This window comes from Podarcis vaucheri (genome assembly GCF_965113315.1).
Source record: "Podarcis vaucheri genome assembly, chromosome: Z".
NCBI classification, from domain to species: domain Eukaryota; kingdom Metazoa; phylum Chordata; class Lepidosauria; order Squamata; family Lacertidae; genus Podarcis; species Podarcis vaucheri.
Window position 1 is genome coordinate 49,467,810 of NC_138758.1, and position 16,697 is coordinate 49,484,506.

The window sequence follows — 16,697 nt, forward strand, 5'->3', positions numbered from 1 at the left end:
GTGCTTTGCCACTGAGCTACAGATATTCGCCCTGCAAGGTCCAGCCTTGGACCTCACCTGCCCGGTTGCTGAAATGAGTCTCCATGGTGTTGGGTTCACTGCTGCTGAGAGACTCCAGGTGGCGCCGTAAGGACTCCAGCTCCTCCTCTAGGCCAGCATGATCTGGATCAAACAGGTTACTCTTCTCCACCACTTCGTTGAGCCGCTCCAGCAACTGTGTTACTCTAAGAGAAAGGACCAACCAACCAAGAGTTATCACAGCTGCAAAGGAGGGGGCACTGAGCGGGGAAGGAGGAAGTGTCAACACCACACCTCCAACAGGTGCACCTGGAGCAAATCAGCTGGGCTGCAACTCTTTGTGACACTGCAGTTTTCTCTAACAGAGAAATTCAGCTGCCTTGAAACTAAGAATGATAAAATTTTGTTCTGGGTGTTCAGGCCTGAACTGAGACAATGGGTTGCATGCGACTAAATTTCATTCAGAGTAGACTTGTTGTAATTAATGAGCCTTTTAGTGATGCCAATTAACTTCAGTGGGTCTACTCTGAGCAGGGCTACCGCTGGATAAAAAACACCAGTGACTTCCTGCTCCATTACAGGCAGAGGCATAGACATAGAAAGGGGGGTGCGGTGGGTGTGGTGCGCCCCGGGTGCCATCTCTGAGGGGGGTGACAAAATCCCCCCTGGGCAGGGATCGCCGCAGATTGCCTCGCTGATCGCCCCCATGAGCGGCCCCTGGGTGCCCGGCATGTGTGCCGCTCCAGGTGCCCAAGCTGCTGGCTACGCCGCTGATTACAGGTGCTGATCAGCTTAGCAATAATAATGTTACTTCCAAGAACTGCTGTTACAAATCATCACTGTGTTTAATTTGCATGCATTTAACCTTTCATCAAATTAGCACAGACTGTGCTGTTTACATTTTATCACCATTGGCTTTTATCATAATTTAATCCTGCCTCTTATGATTTTTCCACCTTCTGCACCCATATGTGTCAGCTTAGGAAAACAGGCCCTGCATCTGGTAGCACAAAGTCCATGCCCATGAAACCTTCTGCTGCTACCTACCAGACACTTAGCTGCTTATGTCAATACAGTGGTGCCCCGCAAGACGAATGCCTCGCAATACAAAAAACTCGCTAGACGAAAGTTTTTTCCGTTCGCGATTTGCCTCGCAAGACGAATTTCCCCTATGGGCTTGCTTCGCAAGACGAAAACGTCTCGCGACTTTTTTTCTTTGACTAAAAACAAAGACATGTTTTGTTTATAAAGTTAATTTATTTTCCCTTAAATTTTTGAACTGCTCTTTACAGTATGTGTGACTTTAAAGAGCAGTTAATAAACTGTTGTTGTACCAAATTTGGCTTTGTTTGGACTTTTTTTGACCATAGGAACGCATTAATTGATTTTCAATGCATTCCTATGGGATTTCGTGCTTCGCAAGACGAAAAATTCGCTAGACAACAAAAATTGCGGAACGAATTAATTTCGTCTTGCGGGGCACCACTGTACTCCTCTAAAACGTGTGTGTGTGTATGCACACAGACTTTGCATTATGCACATGGAATTTTAAATGCCCCGCCTAAAAGACCATCATTGCAAGATAACCTTATTGGCTATGTCCCCATTCAAATGTATAAATCAGTGGAACAGACACTGTTACAGGTGACACACAATACTGTCCTGCAGTTGTAAGAAATCAAATATTTTAATGCGGCAGCACCCAAACTTTGGAACTCCCCGCCTATTGGCATCAGAGAAGGTGCATTTGCTGTATATATGAAGCCTTTCTCTCTTATTTGAGCAGGCCACTGTATAATGCAGTCTTTGCCAACATGGTGCCCCCTTCAGATGGAAGACGATTCCCGCGTAAGTTAGGAAACAAAGAGGTGGACTCACGTGGAGTTGGAATATTGCAAGAAGCCAAATTCATCTCGCTGTCCATCGGGACACAGGGATTGCATCACTGGCAAGATCCCAGCAGAGGTGAGAGGGGCTGCTGTGTAGTATGCTAGAGAAGGGGAGAAGAAAGAGGAGGGGAGGCGGGAATTTATAGGGCAGGGAGACCCACAAGTAGTTCAGAGAGTAGCACACGTGCTGGATCAGTACCAGCTAGTTAAGTTTCTTCAGTTAAGTTAAACAGTATTCAGAGAGTGCAGCTCAGAGGATTGAAGGGTCAGAGGTCATCCTCTCCACTTAGCTCATGATGTAAAGTCAACAGACAGATACTGAATGGCTATTTGCACCCACACCCACATACAAAACCCATGTGGCGTGACGGTGCAAACTCATTACAAAGTGGGGCATAGAATCAAGACAAAATTCTCCCTTGCATTTCAGAATTCAGTGCTTATTCAGATGCTAAGCCCATTGCTCTCCAAATTTCAAAGGTTAACATTTCTCCAAAACCTCTTTATTTCTGAGTCATAATGGAAGAGCATTTGCAGCCCCCAAATGTCTGAAATTGATGTCAAAACTGATTATTTTAAAAACTTGCTGGATTATAGGCATCCACAGGGCAATTCAACTAATAGCACACAATCCTCAAACTGCCAAATGACGCCAGCAAGCATGACGCAAAGGAAGAAAAGGAGGATTAAGGGATGCCATTGTGCCAATGTGCACAGATCCACTCACCAGACACCACTGACGGTGTCAAGTTTGGTAGCTCCAGTCTGCATCTACTTCTGACTGAGCGCGTTTAGGAGCTCAACACTAAGTTTACTTGCTACTCTCTAGGTTTAAAGTCAAAGAAGAAAAAGATCCCTGAAGCCTAATGAATTAAAATCCTGTTTGCTTCCGTGGAGAGTGAGGCAACCAATGACCTTCCATCCCTTTCAAAGGAGCATTACTCTCTGGCTGGCCAGTTAAAAACATCCTAGGGTGAAGGTAGGTTAGAAGGAAAGAGAAAGAAGGTTGGTGAATAGCAAGAGACGAATAAGCACACCACAAACCACCCTATGCCTTCCGTATAGCCTTTGGCCCATCACTTGTAGATCTGTATATGTATTTAGTTCCCCAAACTGCAGCTAGTCAGGAGACAAAACGAGGATGGGGAATGCAAAGCGAGGAAGGAAAGCTAAGCCACAAATGGAACTAAAAGGCTGGTGGATCTAGAGTATGGTGAGCAAACCATATTGTGAACAGTGGGATACCATTTTAAGGCTCTTTGGTATCAAACTGTTGCAAACAGATGACTGAATCTGGCTTAGCTGCAGATTAAAATCTGCAGAGATCTTTGCTCCGCTTAGGTGCACAATTTACAGCACTATGATTTCAATAGCATCCCAACAAGTTAAGAAGGAAGTGGAAGGGTGAGAAAAATGAGGGTTAAATTGAGTTATATATTAGTTGCAGAAGTCCAAAGGGTTAGATGAGCTCATGCCAATCTGGTGCCATCCAGATGTTTTGAAGTACAACTTCTATCAGCCTCAGGCAGCACAGCTAGATGATGCTGGAAGCATGGGGGTGCTTGGAGAGGCTGATAGGAGTTCTAGTCCAAAACATCTGGAGAACAGCAGGTTGGTGAAAGCTGGGTTGAGTCAATACGGCCACATTTCCCCAGAATAATTTGGGCAAAGCAAAAGGAGGGGGAGGAGAGAAAAAGAAAAGGGAAACTCAACTTACAGACTAGAGGAGACACAAAGCATATTTCAAAGACGGGGAGAAAGAAAAAATGAGGGTGGGGAGGAGAGAAAAAAATGTATGAGATAAAGTAAAACATTCTAAAACATAAACATCACAATAATGGCTTTATGGAGATACAACTGAAAGGTGACAATGGCTGCTTAGAAACATAGATTGTAGAGCTGGAAGGTACCCCAGGGTCATCTATTCCAACCCCCTGCAATGCAAGCAATGGCTAAATAATCCCTGACAGACGGCCTCCAACCTCTGCTTACAAACCTCCAAGCAACGAGGGTCCACCACCTTCCGAGAGAGTCCATCCCACTCTTAAACTTTCTTACTCTAAGTTATTCTTAAAGTTTTGTCGGAATCTCCTTTCTTGTAACTTGAATCAATTTGTTCAGGTCCTACCCTCAGGAGCAGCAGAAAACAAAGTTGCTCCATCTTCCATGTGATGTGACAGCCTTTCAGATATCTGAAGATGGCTATCGTATCTCTTCTCAGTCTCCTCTTTCCCAGGCTAAACGTACCCACCTCCCTCAACTGCTCCTCCTAAGGCTTGGTTTCCAAACCCTTGGTCATCTGGGTCGCCCTCCTCTGCACACATTCCAACTTGTTAATATCCTTCTTAAACTGTGGTGCACACAATGAGACACAGTACCAGGGATATTTTTCAGCCAGAACTCGCTGGAACTCAGTTCTGGTACCTCTCAAGTGGGCGGCATTGCCATTACAAGAGAACAAGGGAGGTGTTCATTGTGAGTTCCAGCTCCTCTTTTTCTAGAAAATAGAATGGCACAGTACTACAAGTGTCGTCTGACCAAGGCAGAAGAGAGTGATACTATTACTAGAGTGTTACTATTACTACACTTGATTGGGGTACAAGATTTCTGTTGATGCAGCTTAGGATAGTATTCCTTTTTTCTGCTGCATGACAATGTTGACTCATGTTAAGCTCATGGTCTACTAAGACCCCTGGATCCTTTTCACACGTCCTGCTGTCAAGTCAAGAATTCCCCATCCTGATGTGCAATTGTACATTTGTCCCTATTTAAATTCATTTTGTTATTTTTTGGCCCAGTCCTCCAATCTTACGGTCGTACTGAACCCTGGTTCTACCTTATGAGATATTAGCTAGCCTTCCCACTTGACCTCATAGCATCTGCATGTGTAGCTTTCTGGCAAAGCAGCTCTCCAAGCAACTGAAGCATGGAAGGTAGTGCCAAAAAGATTTGTTGCAAAGCGGTTACTTAAACTCAAAGGGGCGCCTTACTCTGAAGGGACAGGTTACCTCACCTAGGCCTGTGTAGTCACCTAGGCCTGTGTAGTCACCCCAACTAGGCCCCAAGACTTCCCAAATTCTTTCTTTGAGGATGCAAACCTAAAATGCATGGGAATTGGGAAGTCTTGGGGCCTAGTTGGGCCTAGTTGGGGTGACTACACAGGCCTAGATGGGGTAACCTGTCCCTTCAACTCCATGTAAGGACAACCGTTACAGCTGTGGTTGCCACCATGCTGATCTTGAGACATGAAGAGATTTCTACTGATGTGCGACTCTTTCTGGGAAGTCAGACCTCTGAGCTGGTCCAGCATCTGATCAGTTTCAGCTGGCAAAAGCTCCAAGCTCCTCAGGATCACCTGCTATATGAGATTCTTTTTAAGTGGAGGGCCTACACAGCTGGTTATGACCTTCCACGATTTGGTTTGGCTTCTTGGCATGTTATGGTCTCTGAAAGCAACAGACATCCTAAGGGTCTGGCAACTGCTCCAATGGTCTGCAAACATACCAGGCGGCAAGAACCACACATTCCTATGGATTTGTTCAATCCTCATTTAAAGTCATCCAAGCTGGTGGCCATCACAGCCTCCTGAGGGAGTGAGTTCCATAGTTTAACTATGCACTGTACTAATAAGTCCTTAAAAAAAAAAAGTGTTCTGAATCTTCAAACATTCAGCTTCACTGGATGTTAGCAATGAAGTTGTGAGAGAGGGAGAAAAACTTATCCATCCACTCTCTCCTTGGCTTGCATAGTTTAATAATTTCCTGCACCACAGTAGGGGAGGCCTTGGGCTCCTCTCACGCCTTCTCTGTGCTCAGTTTCCAGTCCACTTCAAGCAGAGTGGGTGTTTCTGTTCCCTCTGTGGAATGATGAGACGTTCAACCAGCTCGACAAGCCGCTCTTGGAGAAGGATGATCATTATGCCTCTGTGTGAGTTGCTGCCCACTCTTCTCTATTCAGTATCTAGGCCCAGGGCCCTTAACTTGTGCAGAGAGAGGTGCTTCATCAGTTTTAGCATTCCAGAAGAGAGACTGAGAACTCCTCTCCAACGAAAATTCAGGAACCTGCAAGCTCCTCTGTCTTCAGGCTGCTACTGACACCTCCTCTCCCCTCCTTGGGCAAACTTGGGCTTTTGCAGGCAAACACTGAACAGGTGTGAAACATTTCACAGAGGTAGCACTGTGAAAAAGGGTTTACCCCTGGAGTTTCTTTTCAAATACATTTATTGAGTTTTATGGTTGCAAGAAAACCCACGCCGCTTTGAGTTACATATTGAAAAAGAAAAATGACCAAACAGCCCACCCTTTTGTCCAATCTGAAGGCATATTTCAGATCTAAATAATAATAATAATAAACTTCACAGGGAGGGAAGCTGAACACTGTTGATGTCAATATAAAGGAAGACATGACCACAGCCATCTATTAGGCAATGCAGCAGGTGTAGTTTGTCCCGCAGAGTCTTTGTTTGCATGCTGGATAAGCGGCCACAAGTCAGCCGTAAAAGCTTTTCTGCCCTACAGCCACATGAAGTTTTTGAGTCAGTTTCACATAAAGTGCTCTCTCCCAAATTACATAGTAGCATTTTATTTGTACATTTTAAGACTTTGGTGTGTGTGTCCCCCACTAATTTCCAACCATCTGTATTCTTGCTGCCGTGAATATGTAATCCACTAAACATTTCCCATCATAAACCTCTGGCTGTTTCTACTGAAAACACCTAAAGAACGATCATATAACAAGAGACCTTTTGGATCAGGTTTATGCCCCATCTAGTCCAGCACCCTGTTCTCGCAGTGGCCAGCCAGGTGCCCATTATGGGAAACCCACAAGCAGGACCCGAGCACAAAGGTTTGGGCTTCCAGCAACTGCTAACAATGCTATTTCGGGTGGTGGTTGTTTTTACAGCCCAGTATTTTCTGTTACTTCCTACAAATATCTCGCTCTCATAACCAGGCAACTCTGGCACAGTGCCACTGCATATGCACAAAGGAGCCATGAAGTGCACATCTCCCTCCAGCAAGCAGGTGAGAAAGGTTTACCCTGCTGATTTATCCATCGTTACATTCAAGGCAAACTGCACCTGTGGATTAAGGGATCAGCTGGATCTGAGAAAATGGAAAAGCCTCAAATTTCACTGCAAATTCACTGAGGATGATGGGCTCCACATGGGGGTGGTTAACCTTACAAGGTTGGCATGTGGGGGGTCTCTTTCCAGGTCCACAGAGCATGGGTAGGCAAACTAAGGCCTGGGGGCCAGATGCGGCCTAATCGCCTTCTCAACCTGGTTCGTGGATGGTCCGGGAATCAGCGTGGTTTTACATGAGTAGAATGTGTCCTTTTATTTAAAATGTATCTCTGGGTTATTTGTGGGGCACAGGAATTCATTCATTTTTCCCTTCAAAATATAGTCTGGCCCCCACAAGGTCTGAGGGACAGTGGACCGGCCCCCCCTGCTGAAAAAGTCTGCTGACCCCAGCACCAGAGGGCTGCTTACCTTCTTTCACAGGGATGGTGGGTTTCTTCTGTCGGAGCCCCAGCAGAATGAAGAAGAGGACCAAAGGGATGAAGATCTCGAAAGCCAGCACCCACTGAGGAAAGGAGGAGGAGGTGAAATAAGTCAAAGAGACCCAGAAGCAGGAGTAGCAGCACCCGAAACTTTGCCAGGGCCTTCCCCCCAACCACCACCAGCACAGATCTGTACAAAAGAGACACAGCCAAAGAGTGTCAGGTTTTTCTCTCCCCAACCCCAGCTCATATATAGTATTTGAACTTCCATTCAGTGAAACTGCCTGGAAGAAGACAAAGGAAAGCATTATTCATTCATTATTTTTAATTACTATTAACAATTAATTTATTAATTGTAGAGGGGATTTACACATAAGATGCAGTAACCAAAAACAGTTTAAAAACCCCAGAAATAGCAGATACCTATATCTCAAGTCCCATGGACTGCAAGAAGATCAAACCTATCCATTCTGAAGGAAATCAGCCCTGAGTGCTCACTGGAAGGACAGATCGTGAAGCTGAGGCTCCGATACTTTGGCCACCTCATGGGAAGAGAAGACTCTTGGGAAAAGACCCTGATGATGGGAAAGATGGAGGGGACAAGGAGAAGGGGACGGCAGAGGACGAGATGGTGGGACAGCGTTCTTGAAGCTACCAACATGAGTTTGACCAAACTGCAAGAGGCAGTGGAAAACAGGAGGGCCTGGCGTGCTCTGGTCCAGGGGGTCACGAAGAGTCAGACACGACTAAATGACTAAACAACAATATCTCAAGTAAACAATTGCATTCTAGGATAAGCAACAAAACTCTCTATAGACAAAGCAAAAGGAGGGATGGGAATGCCTAACTTAATGTTATATTATGCTGCTTTTCAAATCAAATATACTTGATCCCATCCCTCAGGAGAAGAACAGAGGACTATTGGGCCCAACTCAAAATGGTCCCTTCCAAACTTTCAATAAGAGGCCACCCACTCTCACATTTGTCCTTGAATGAGGTAAGGAAAGCAGACAATCTGTTTACAAGTTCAATGGTTATGGCATGGAAAACATGGAGAAACACTGGTCCCTGACCCTTTACCACTGTTCTTGTTCCTGAATCATCCAGCTTTCAGACACACATACAAATATCAGCAGTTCTAGAATTGGGAAGACATAGGCGTTCACACCATCTGTGACCTGCTTCCCAAAGGGAAAGCAATTTCCAAAGAGGAACTACAAGGTAAATTAAAAGGCACTCATACTACCTGGGTTCAGGTAGCTCAGGCTCATTCTCTTGCACAGCGTTTAGAGCGCAGGGGAGGTGGTCTAGAACACTTGCTTTGTTTGAATCCTTATGAAGCAAGTCACTTTCCTAATATAGAGCAATCTAATTGATCATGAAGCGGCGGGTGCTCATGGCCTTTGAATTGTACAGGAAACAGAATTAGGCCACCCAACTGAAGATCACAAATGGGAGGGGATCTGGACTACTCCCCTCCTCCAGTGGAGTGGTTAAGTAATATCTTTGAACATTGAATGTGTATGTCAAAGCCAATGGATAGAACAAGCTTAGAATAGCTTTGGAAGTGGATATAGGCTGTAGGGTTAGAAGTAAAAGATAGGGTATTATTTGTAAGTGATAAAATGTTAAGTTATTTTAAGTGTGATTAAAAAAAAAAGATGGTTAGAAATTATGATATATGTAAACTGCTAAAGATGAAGTAAAATGAAAATCAGATAGGTGGAACTTGGGGAAGCCCACTTAACAATGTTTAGAAAAATAAGGTTATGATAATAATTTGTTTGTATGGTTTGTCTTTTCTGTTTGTGTTTTTTATTTGTGTTATAAAATGAATATTTTTTTTGGAAAAGAATGGATAGAACAAGCATCATTAGATGTACTGCTGGATAAGTGTTTAATACAAGTGGTTTGTATTTGTTTAAAAACCAATAAAAATATTTTTGTTTTTTTTAAGTAAACCACTGAATTGCTCCACACAATGCAAACTGTTAACTTGCAAAACTCAGTGACATAAGTCATGGTGAAGGCCTTTGGCTCACAGAAATTAAACAAATTCATAGAGGAAGGATCTATCTGTGAGTATTAGGCTTGACAGCTGCATGGAGCCTTCCTTTTCAAGAGCGGTCTATCCCCTAATAGCGGGTGCTGGAGAAAAGGGCTGTTGCTTCCCCTGCCCAGTTTCTGTCTTCTCCAACCCACTGGCTGACCACTACGGGAAATGGGACATCGGGCTAGACAGACCTTTGGTGAACCCATCTGCTATCTTTACCCTTTTCCCTTAACTTTATGGTGGCTGTTATAGCAAGCAAGCCCCTCCTATGGGGAAGGGCCATAGCTGAGTGGTAGAATGTCCACTTTGCATGAAGAAGGTCACCGATTCAATCCCTGGCATCTCCAAGTAGGACTGTGAGATCCTCCTCATCTGAAACCTAGGAGAGCTACGGGCGCTCCGTGTAGACAATACTAACCTTGGCTGACCAATGCTCCGATTCAGTGTAAGGCAGCCTCCCAGGTTCCCTTGCCCCCACAGATGCAGCTAAGTCCACGCACAGTACAAGGACAATCAAACCCTGGTCTCTTCTTTTTCCAACTCAGTGGTTCTGATTTCACTTCTTTTGCCATCTCCCGAAGCTTCGCCAGCTAGTCCTGAGCCGCTGGGACCATCAGAAGCTCCCACTTAAGTGCTAATTTTAATTGTGCTGTAATTAACAGATCCCATCTCAATTCCCAGCCTGAAGCTTCTGACATATCGTTTACACAGACCCAAAGCAAGATCAACACACTCAAAGGTAACCAATAAGATAGAAAGCTTTCATTTTTAGCTAAAATGAAAACTTTGTCAACTTTCTTGCTTTCCTTCACTTATCGAAATTAAAATGCTTGGTAAGTGCATCGCCACAACCACTCCTGAACTCCGCCAGCAATGAATCACCCCTATTTGCATCCCGCCAAGAACATGCAATGGCAAGAGTGCACAGTATGTCGCCACGCCATCTCCCACCTAGTCCAGCATCCTTACTGTGGCAAACCAGATGCCCTTATAGGAAGCCTGCAGGCTAGACTTGGGCACAAGAGCCCTTTTCTCCCCTCCTGTGGCTTCAAGCAACTAGTATTCAGCAGCATTGATGCCTCCAGCCATTGTGGCAGAAGAAAGCCATCATGGTTAGGAGCCATCAACAACCCTACCAGAGGGTGCAGAATGCCACAGCAAGGCTCCTTACGGGGTCCTTGCAGCAGGTTCACATTCATCCAGTGCTTTACCAGCTGCACTGGCTCCCGGTGGAGTACAGGGTCAGGTTCAAGGTGCTGGTTTTGACCTTTAAAACCCTATGCAGCCTAGGACTCATGTACCTACGGGACCGCCTCTCCTGGTATGCCCCGCAGAGGACCTTAAGGTCCATAAATGACAACACATCGGAGGTCCCAAGTCGCAAGGTGGTTAGATTGGTCTCAACTAGGGCCAGGGTCTTTTCAGTACTGGCCCCGACTTGGTGGAATGCCCTGTCACAAGAGACTAGGGCCCTGCACTACTCGACATCTTTCTGCAGGGCCTGGCCTGCAAGACAGAGCTGTTCCGCCTGGCCTTTGGTTTGGACTCAGTCTGACCCTTATGCTTCCCTCCCTTTATGGTTTTGTTCTATGGGACACTATTAAAATGAGGCTGCATTTTAAATTGTATTTTAACCCGTATTTTAAATTGCCCCCCTTCCCCCCTATTATGTTTTCATTGTAATTTTACTGGTGTTAGCTGCCCTGAGCCCGGCTCTGGCTGGGGAGGGCGGGGTATAAATAAATAAATTATTATTATTATTATCATCCTCATCCAAGAATCTGTTCAATCCTCTTTTAAAGCCATCCAAGCCATCCATTCTGTTTCCTTGGATGCCCATGACTTCAGTGGTATCTCCAGCTGTGTACAGTACTGGACAAGAAGAAACACAGAAGAAAAAAAAAGACCCACACTTTGGCACTGGCCATGTGCCTTTTGTGTTGCCTTTTAATCTTGGGTGGTTTTTTAAATGGATGATGACAGCTACTGGTTAAGTGGGTCAGTTTTGGGGACCTGCCCAGCCACAACAGAGAAGCTAGTGTCGCAACAGAGGGGGGAAGAACGCGTTTTCTAAATAAATAAGTAAACGAGGTGTTGTGTGTGGCACAGGCCAAATAATTCAGAGCATGTTTTGCAGAAGGCGGGGGAGGAGAATATCCTGACACATTAAAGAGCACTGCCGTGATGACTCAGCACATTTATCCAAATCACTTCATGCTGCCAAGGCACAGAGTCAAAGAACCACCACCATATATCCAGATTGTGACAGTACTCACCAAGTAAGGGGTACCAGCGCATCATTTTTTGTTCATTTAAAAAACAACTACCGTATATATGCCCTGGGAGTGGGGGTTCACAAGAATCCCTGGCATAGGAATGTCAACCTGATAAATTTGGGTGTTCTCCACCTCTGCATTGCAATCCAGAATACTTTCCTATCAAGGCCTATTGAGATTCAGAATTCTGATTTCTAAATGCAAGGGGTGCTGCTTTGGACAAAATGATTCCCTGCAGAGGACAAGTTTCCACTTACGGAAAGAATGTCCTCTGGCATGCAAATTTTGGGCTGCTGTTTCTGAAGAGGTATCATGAACTTTTACATGCCCCGTTCAAGCCTCCCACAACTTGCCCTTCTCAACTTGTGGGATGATCAAACAGCAATGTTCCTAAGGAACTTCTTACGTGGGTGTTGGCTATAATGAGAGAACCTCTTCACTCCGTAATTGGAAAGCACCGCAGGACTTTAAAATGTCTCGGTGCAGTGCAAGAATATGTGGACTCTGATTTACTGCAGTGAAAACAACTCACCAATCACGCATTTCTAAGGGTAAGGAAGACTCGGAACATTTCTAAGCCGTTTGGAGGGGTTTCTTTTCTTACACATCAAATTCAGATATACTGTACAAAACTCTCTTCCCACACTGAGCGACAAAAATTTGTTTTCATTGTGTGTTTTCTACATCTACTGCTCTCTATTCATTTGAAAAATGGAGCCTCTAAATTGCACCCTCCCAAACCCAATTTCCTACACACACACACAAAAGAAAAGAAAATTGAGACTCGGAAGAGCTTTTTAACGTAAGAGCTGTTCAGCAGTGGAACAGACCACATTGGAAGGTCATGCACTCTCCTATTTAGAACTTTCTAAACAGAAATTGGACCACCATTTATCAGGGATTATTTAGCTGCAATTCCTACATTGCATTGGGCAAGACGATCTTTCTGAGTACCTTCCAACTCAAAAGTTCTAGTGCTCTCACGTAACTGATGGAACATTTTCTGGTTAACATCAGCTGGTAATGGCTTTTTGTCAATCATTATTTTTATCACAATTATTATATTAGGGTTTTTTCTGTTACAAGTGCAAATTAAAAAATAATGGATTTAGTTTAAAGAGTGCTTGATGCACTTCAGCTGGGCACCTGATTTTGCCGGTGTGAGTTTGAATCCAACCTGCAAAGAAGCAGCAGCAGCAGGGAAGCAGTCTTTAGAGATTTCATCATAGCATAAACTTTTGTCTCTAAGAGTGCCACAGAATTATTTGCTGTAATTAATACAGAAAGTTCTCTCCCACCCCTCCCAATCCTGCTCCACTTCCCCAGCAGGTGGTGATTTTAAGATGCCTTCCGGAAATATGTATGTGTGTGGGGTGAAGAGACATTGGGGGATTTGCCAGGCTTGGTTGTTGGATTAACTTTGAAAGATAGCTTTCTTTTCAAGACATTGCATCCCCTCCCATACACCTACAGGTACTCTCAGGAGAGACACTGAGTCAGCCAACACGCCTCCCCCCTCTTCAGCCGAAAAGGCTTTCAGAGTGGCTTAAAGTGTAGTCAGTTAAAACAAGGCATTCCCTGCCTGTGGGTTTATAATCTAAAGCAGCACAACACACAAGGAAAAGGGAGCAGAGAAGGAAGAGGAAAAAAGCAAGCTCGGGCTCCAGTTCTTAAACAGTAGTACTTATAATGGACAGGTGGTATAAAAACAGATCGGGGGAAGGAGGTGTCTGATGGAGCTGGTCTTTCAGCAGAGCTGAAGGAATGACTGCTGACAGGTGACAGCTATTATTATTATTATTATTAATAAAAATTTATACCACCTTTCACCAGAGGTTCACAGGGTGGTTTACAATATAAAATCACAAAATATGTAACATAATAACAAATAAAAACAATAACACCCCACCCCGTCCATAGACTGTTTAATCAGTCAAAGGCCTGGTTAAAGAGGAATGTTTTCGCTTGGTGCCTAAAGGTGTACAATGGAGACGCCAGCCGAACCTCCCTAGGGAAAGCATTCCACAAATGGGGAGCCAGTGGTGAAAAGATCCCTTCTCATGTTGCCACCCTCTGGACCTCTTAGGGAGGGGGGCACATAAAGAAGAGCCTCAGAGGATGATTGCAGGTTCTGGGTAGATTCACATGGAGAGGCGCAGTCCTTGCGGTACTGTGGTCCTGAGCCATTGAAGGCTTCATAGGTCAAAACCTTCGAATTGGGCCTGGAAACTAACTGGTAGCCAGTGTAGTCAGGCCAGGATCGGTGTCATATGTTCAACCCGTCTTGCCCTGGTGAGAAACCTGGCTGCCAAATCCTGCACTAGCTGAACTTTCTGAACCATCTTCAAAGGAAGCCCTAAGTATAAGGTGCTGCAATAATTTGCCATCTAAACTCCAGGAATGTGTAAACCAATAGAACACAGAGGGATAATTCGTTTCCTATTTTCTTATCTGGCCAAGTCTCATGAGGCAGTTGAAGGGGCACTTGTTAAGATGGACAGTAAAGAAAGGCAGATGTCCAACAATATGGCAAATCTGGGAACCTCCCACTGATGACACAGGAAAGCACATTGCCCATCCTCTGAGTCAGTACTTGTGAGGGAGAAAAGGAATTATCCGTCCTGGAAGACAACAGAAGTGCTGTGATCTCTTATCTGAGAGGACTCTGCCAGAGGCAGGAAGATAAATTACCAGAAAGCCTTGCATGCTTGTTCTGAAACATCTGCAAGATTAGCGGCTAGTGGAATCTTTGCGTGTGACTTTGTTCCTTGCCCTGACCTCGTACTCCCATGTGCAGATGCAACACACAGGTGCAGATTTCCCTCTCCTGCCTGGAAGGGATGCATTATCTTATATGCTGCCCTCCACACCGATGAAATCATTGCGAGGTTCAGCCAGAGGGCAAGGGGAGGCAAGGGCAAGGGCAGAATGCCGCAAGAAAGCCAACTCTTCCCGATTCATCTATGAGGAAATGTTTTGTGCATCCAGGGGATTACAAAGTAGATGTGTGCATGGAGAACATATTTATAGAATAATTATAGAATATGATTATAGAATTGTAAAGCTGGAAGGGATACCAAAAGTAATCTAACCCGACCCCCTTCAATGCAGGAATTGCATCTAAAAAATCCACGAGAGCTGCCCATCCAACATCTGCTTAAAAGCCTCCAATTGAGGAAAGTCTTCCAAGATAGTCTGTTCCACTGCTGAATAGCTCTTACCATCAGAGAGTTCTGCTTAATGTTTAGCTGAAATTTCCTTTCTTTTCATTTGAATCCATGGGTTTGGGTCCTACCCCGCAGAGCAGCAGAAAACAAACCTGTTCCATCTTTCATGGGATTGCCCTCCAGTTTTGAAGATGGCTATCATATCTCCACTCAGTCCTCTCTTCTCCAGGCTAAACATCCTCAACTCCCTCAACCATTCCTCATAAGGCTTGGTTTCCAGACCCTTGATTATCCTGGCCTCCCTCCTCTGCACATCTTCCAGCTTGTCAGTATCCTTTTAAACTGTGGTGCCCAGAACTGGACACATGACTCCAGGTGTGGTCTGACCAGAATAGAGGGGTAGTATTACTTTCTTTGATATGGACACTATACTTTTGTTGATGCAGTCTAGAACAGCATGGGGTTTTTTTGCTACAGCATCACACTGTTGATTCATGTTAAGCTTGTGGTCCACCAAGACCCCTAGATCCTTTTTCTCATGTACAACTGACAAGCCAGGTGTTCCCCCATCTTATATGCCTCTTAAGATTTTGTCTCCAGACCCTTGATCATCTTGGTCTCCCTCCTCAGCACACCTTCCAGCTTGTCAACATCCTTCTTAAATTACAGTACCCAGAACTGGACACAGGACTCCAGGTATGGCCTGATCAAGGGAGAAGAGAGTGATACTATTCCTTTACTTGATTTGGACACTAGACTTCTGTTGATGCAGCCTAGAATAGCATCAGCTTTTTCTGCTACTGCATCACACTGTTGACTCATGTCAAGACTGTGATCTATGAATAATAATAATTTTTTTTATTTATACCCCACCCTCCCCAGCCAAGGCTGGGCTCAAAGCAGCTTACAAGCAATAATAAAAACAAGTTGAATGATTACAACTTAAAAACAAAAATAAAATACATTAAAATAATGGAACATTAAAATATTAAAATGTAGCCTCATTGCAGGAGAAGGAAAAGAAAAAAGAGAGGGAGGGAGGGAATCAAATTGGCTCCAAGCCAAAGGCCAGGCGGAACAACTCTGTCTTACAGACCCTGCGGAAAGAAATCAGATCCTGCAGAGCCCTGGTCTCATGAGGCAGAGAGTTCCACCAGGCCGGGGCCAGAGTTGAAAAGGCCCTGGCTCTGGTTGAAGCCAATCTAACTTCCTTAGGGCCCGGGACCACTAGGGTGTTGCTATTTATGGACCTTGAGGCTCTCCATGGGGCATACCAGGAGAGGCGGTCCCATAGGTACGAGGGTCCTAGGCCATGAAGGGCTTTAAAGGTCAAAAGCAGCACCTTAAATCTAACCCTGTACTCCACCGGGAGCCAGTGCAGCTTGAAAAGCACTGGGTGAATATGCTCCCATGGCAGAGACCTCGCTGCAGCATTCTGCACCCGCTGGAGTTTCTGGGACAGCTTCAAGGGCAGCCCCGCGTAGAGCGAATTACAGTAGTCAAGCCTGGAGATGACCATCGCATGGATCACTGTGGCCAGGTCAGGGCGGGAAAGGTAAGGGACCAACTGCTTGATGCAGCGAAGGTGGAAAAATGAAGACCCCTAGATCCTTTTCACACACACTGGTGTCAAGCCAGGTGTCCCTCATCTTATATTTGTGCAGCCGGTTATTCCTGCCTAAATATAGAACCTTACATTTGTACCTATTGGTGTTCATTATGTTAGTTTTGGAGCAAACTGTACTCAGAAGTCATGCAGATTGGCTGGCATAATTGTTAAACTGGCCTGCAT

At 44.9% G+C, this 16,697-nt stretch overlaps 1 protein-coding gene and 1 long non-coding RNA gene across 2 annotated transcripts in view; one reads left to right on the top strand and one right to left on the bottom strand.

The window, feature by feature from the left end:
- Positions 1-16,697, bottom strand: part of ABCA2 (ATP binding cassette subfamily A member 2) — a 103,408-nt gene that overhangs the window by 67,809 nt on the left and 18,902 nt on the right. The window contains exons 2-4 of the mRNA XM_082208731.1: positions 7,399-7,492; positions 1,897-2,008; positions 58-224 (exon numbers count right to left, since the gene is read on the bottom strand). Of these exons, the coding sequence (XP_082064857.1) occupies positions 58-224; positions 1,897-2,008; positions 7,399-7,492 (373 nt within the window). The remainder of the gene's footprint in view (positions 1-57; positions 225-1,896; positions 2,009-7,398; positions 7,493-16,697) is intronic.
- LOC309524426 lies at positions 8,180-11,776 on the top strand. The gene is made up of 3 exons (XR_014215912.1): positions 8,180-8,406; positions 10,125-10,201; positions 11,265-11,776. It is a non-coding gene; the product is annotated as an uncharacterized lncRNA (long non-coding RNA).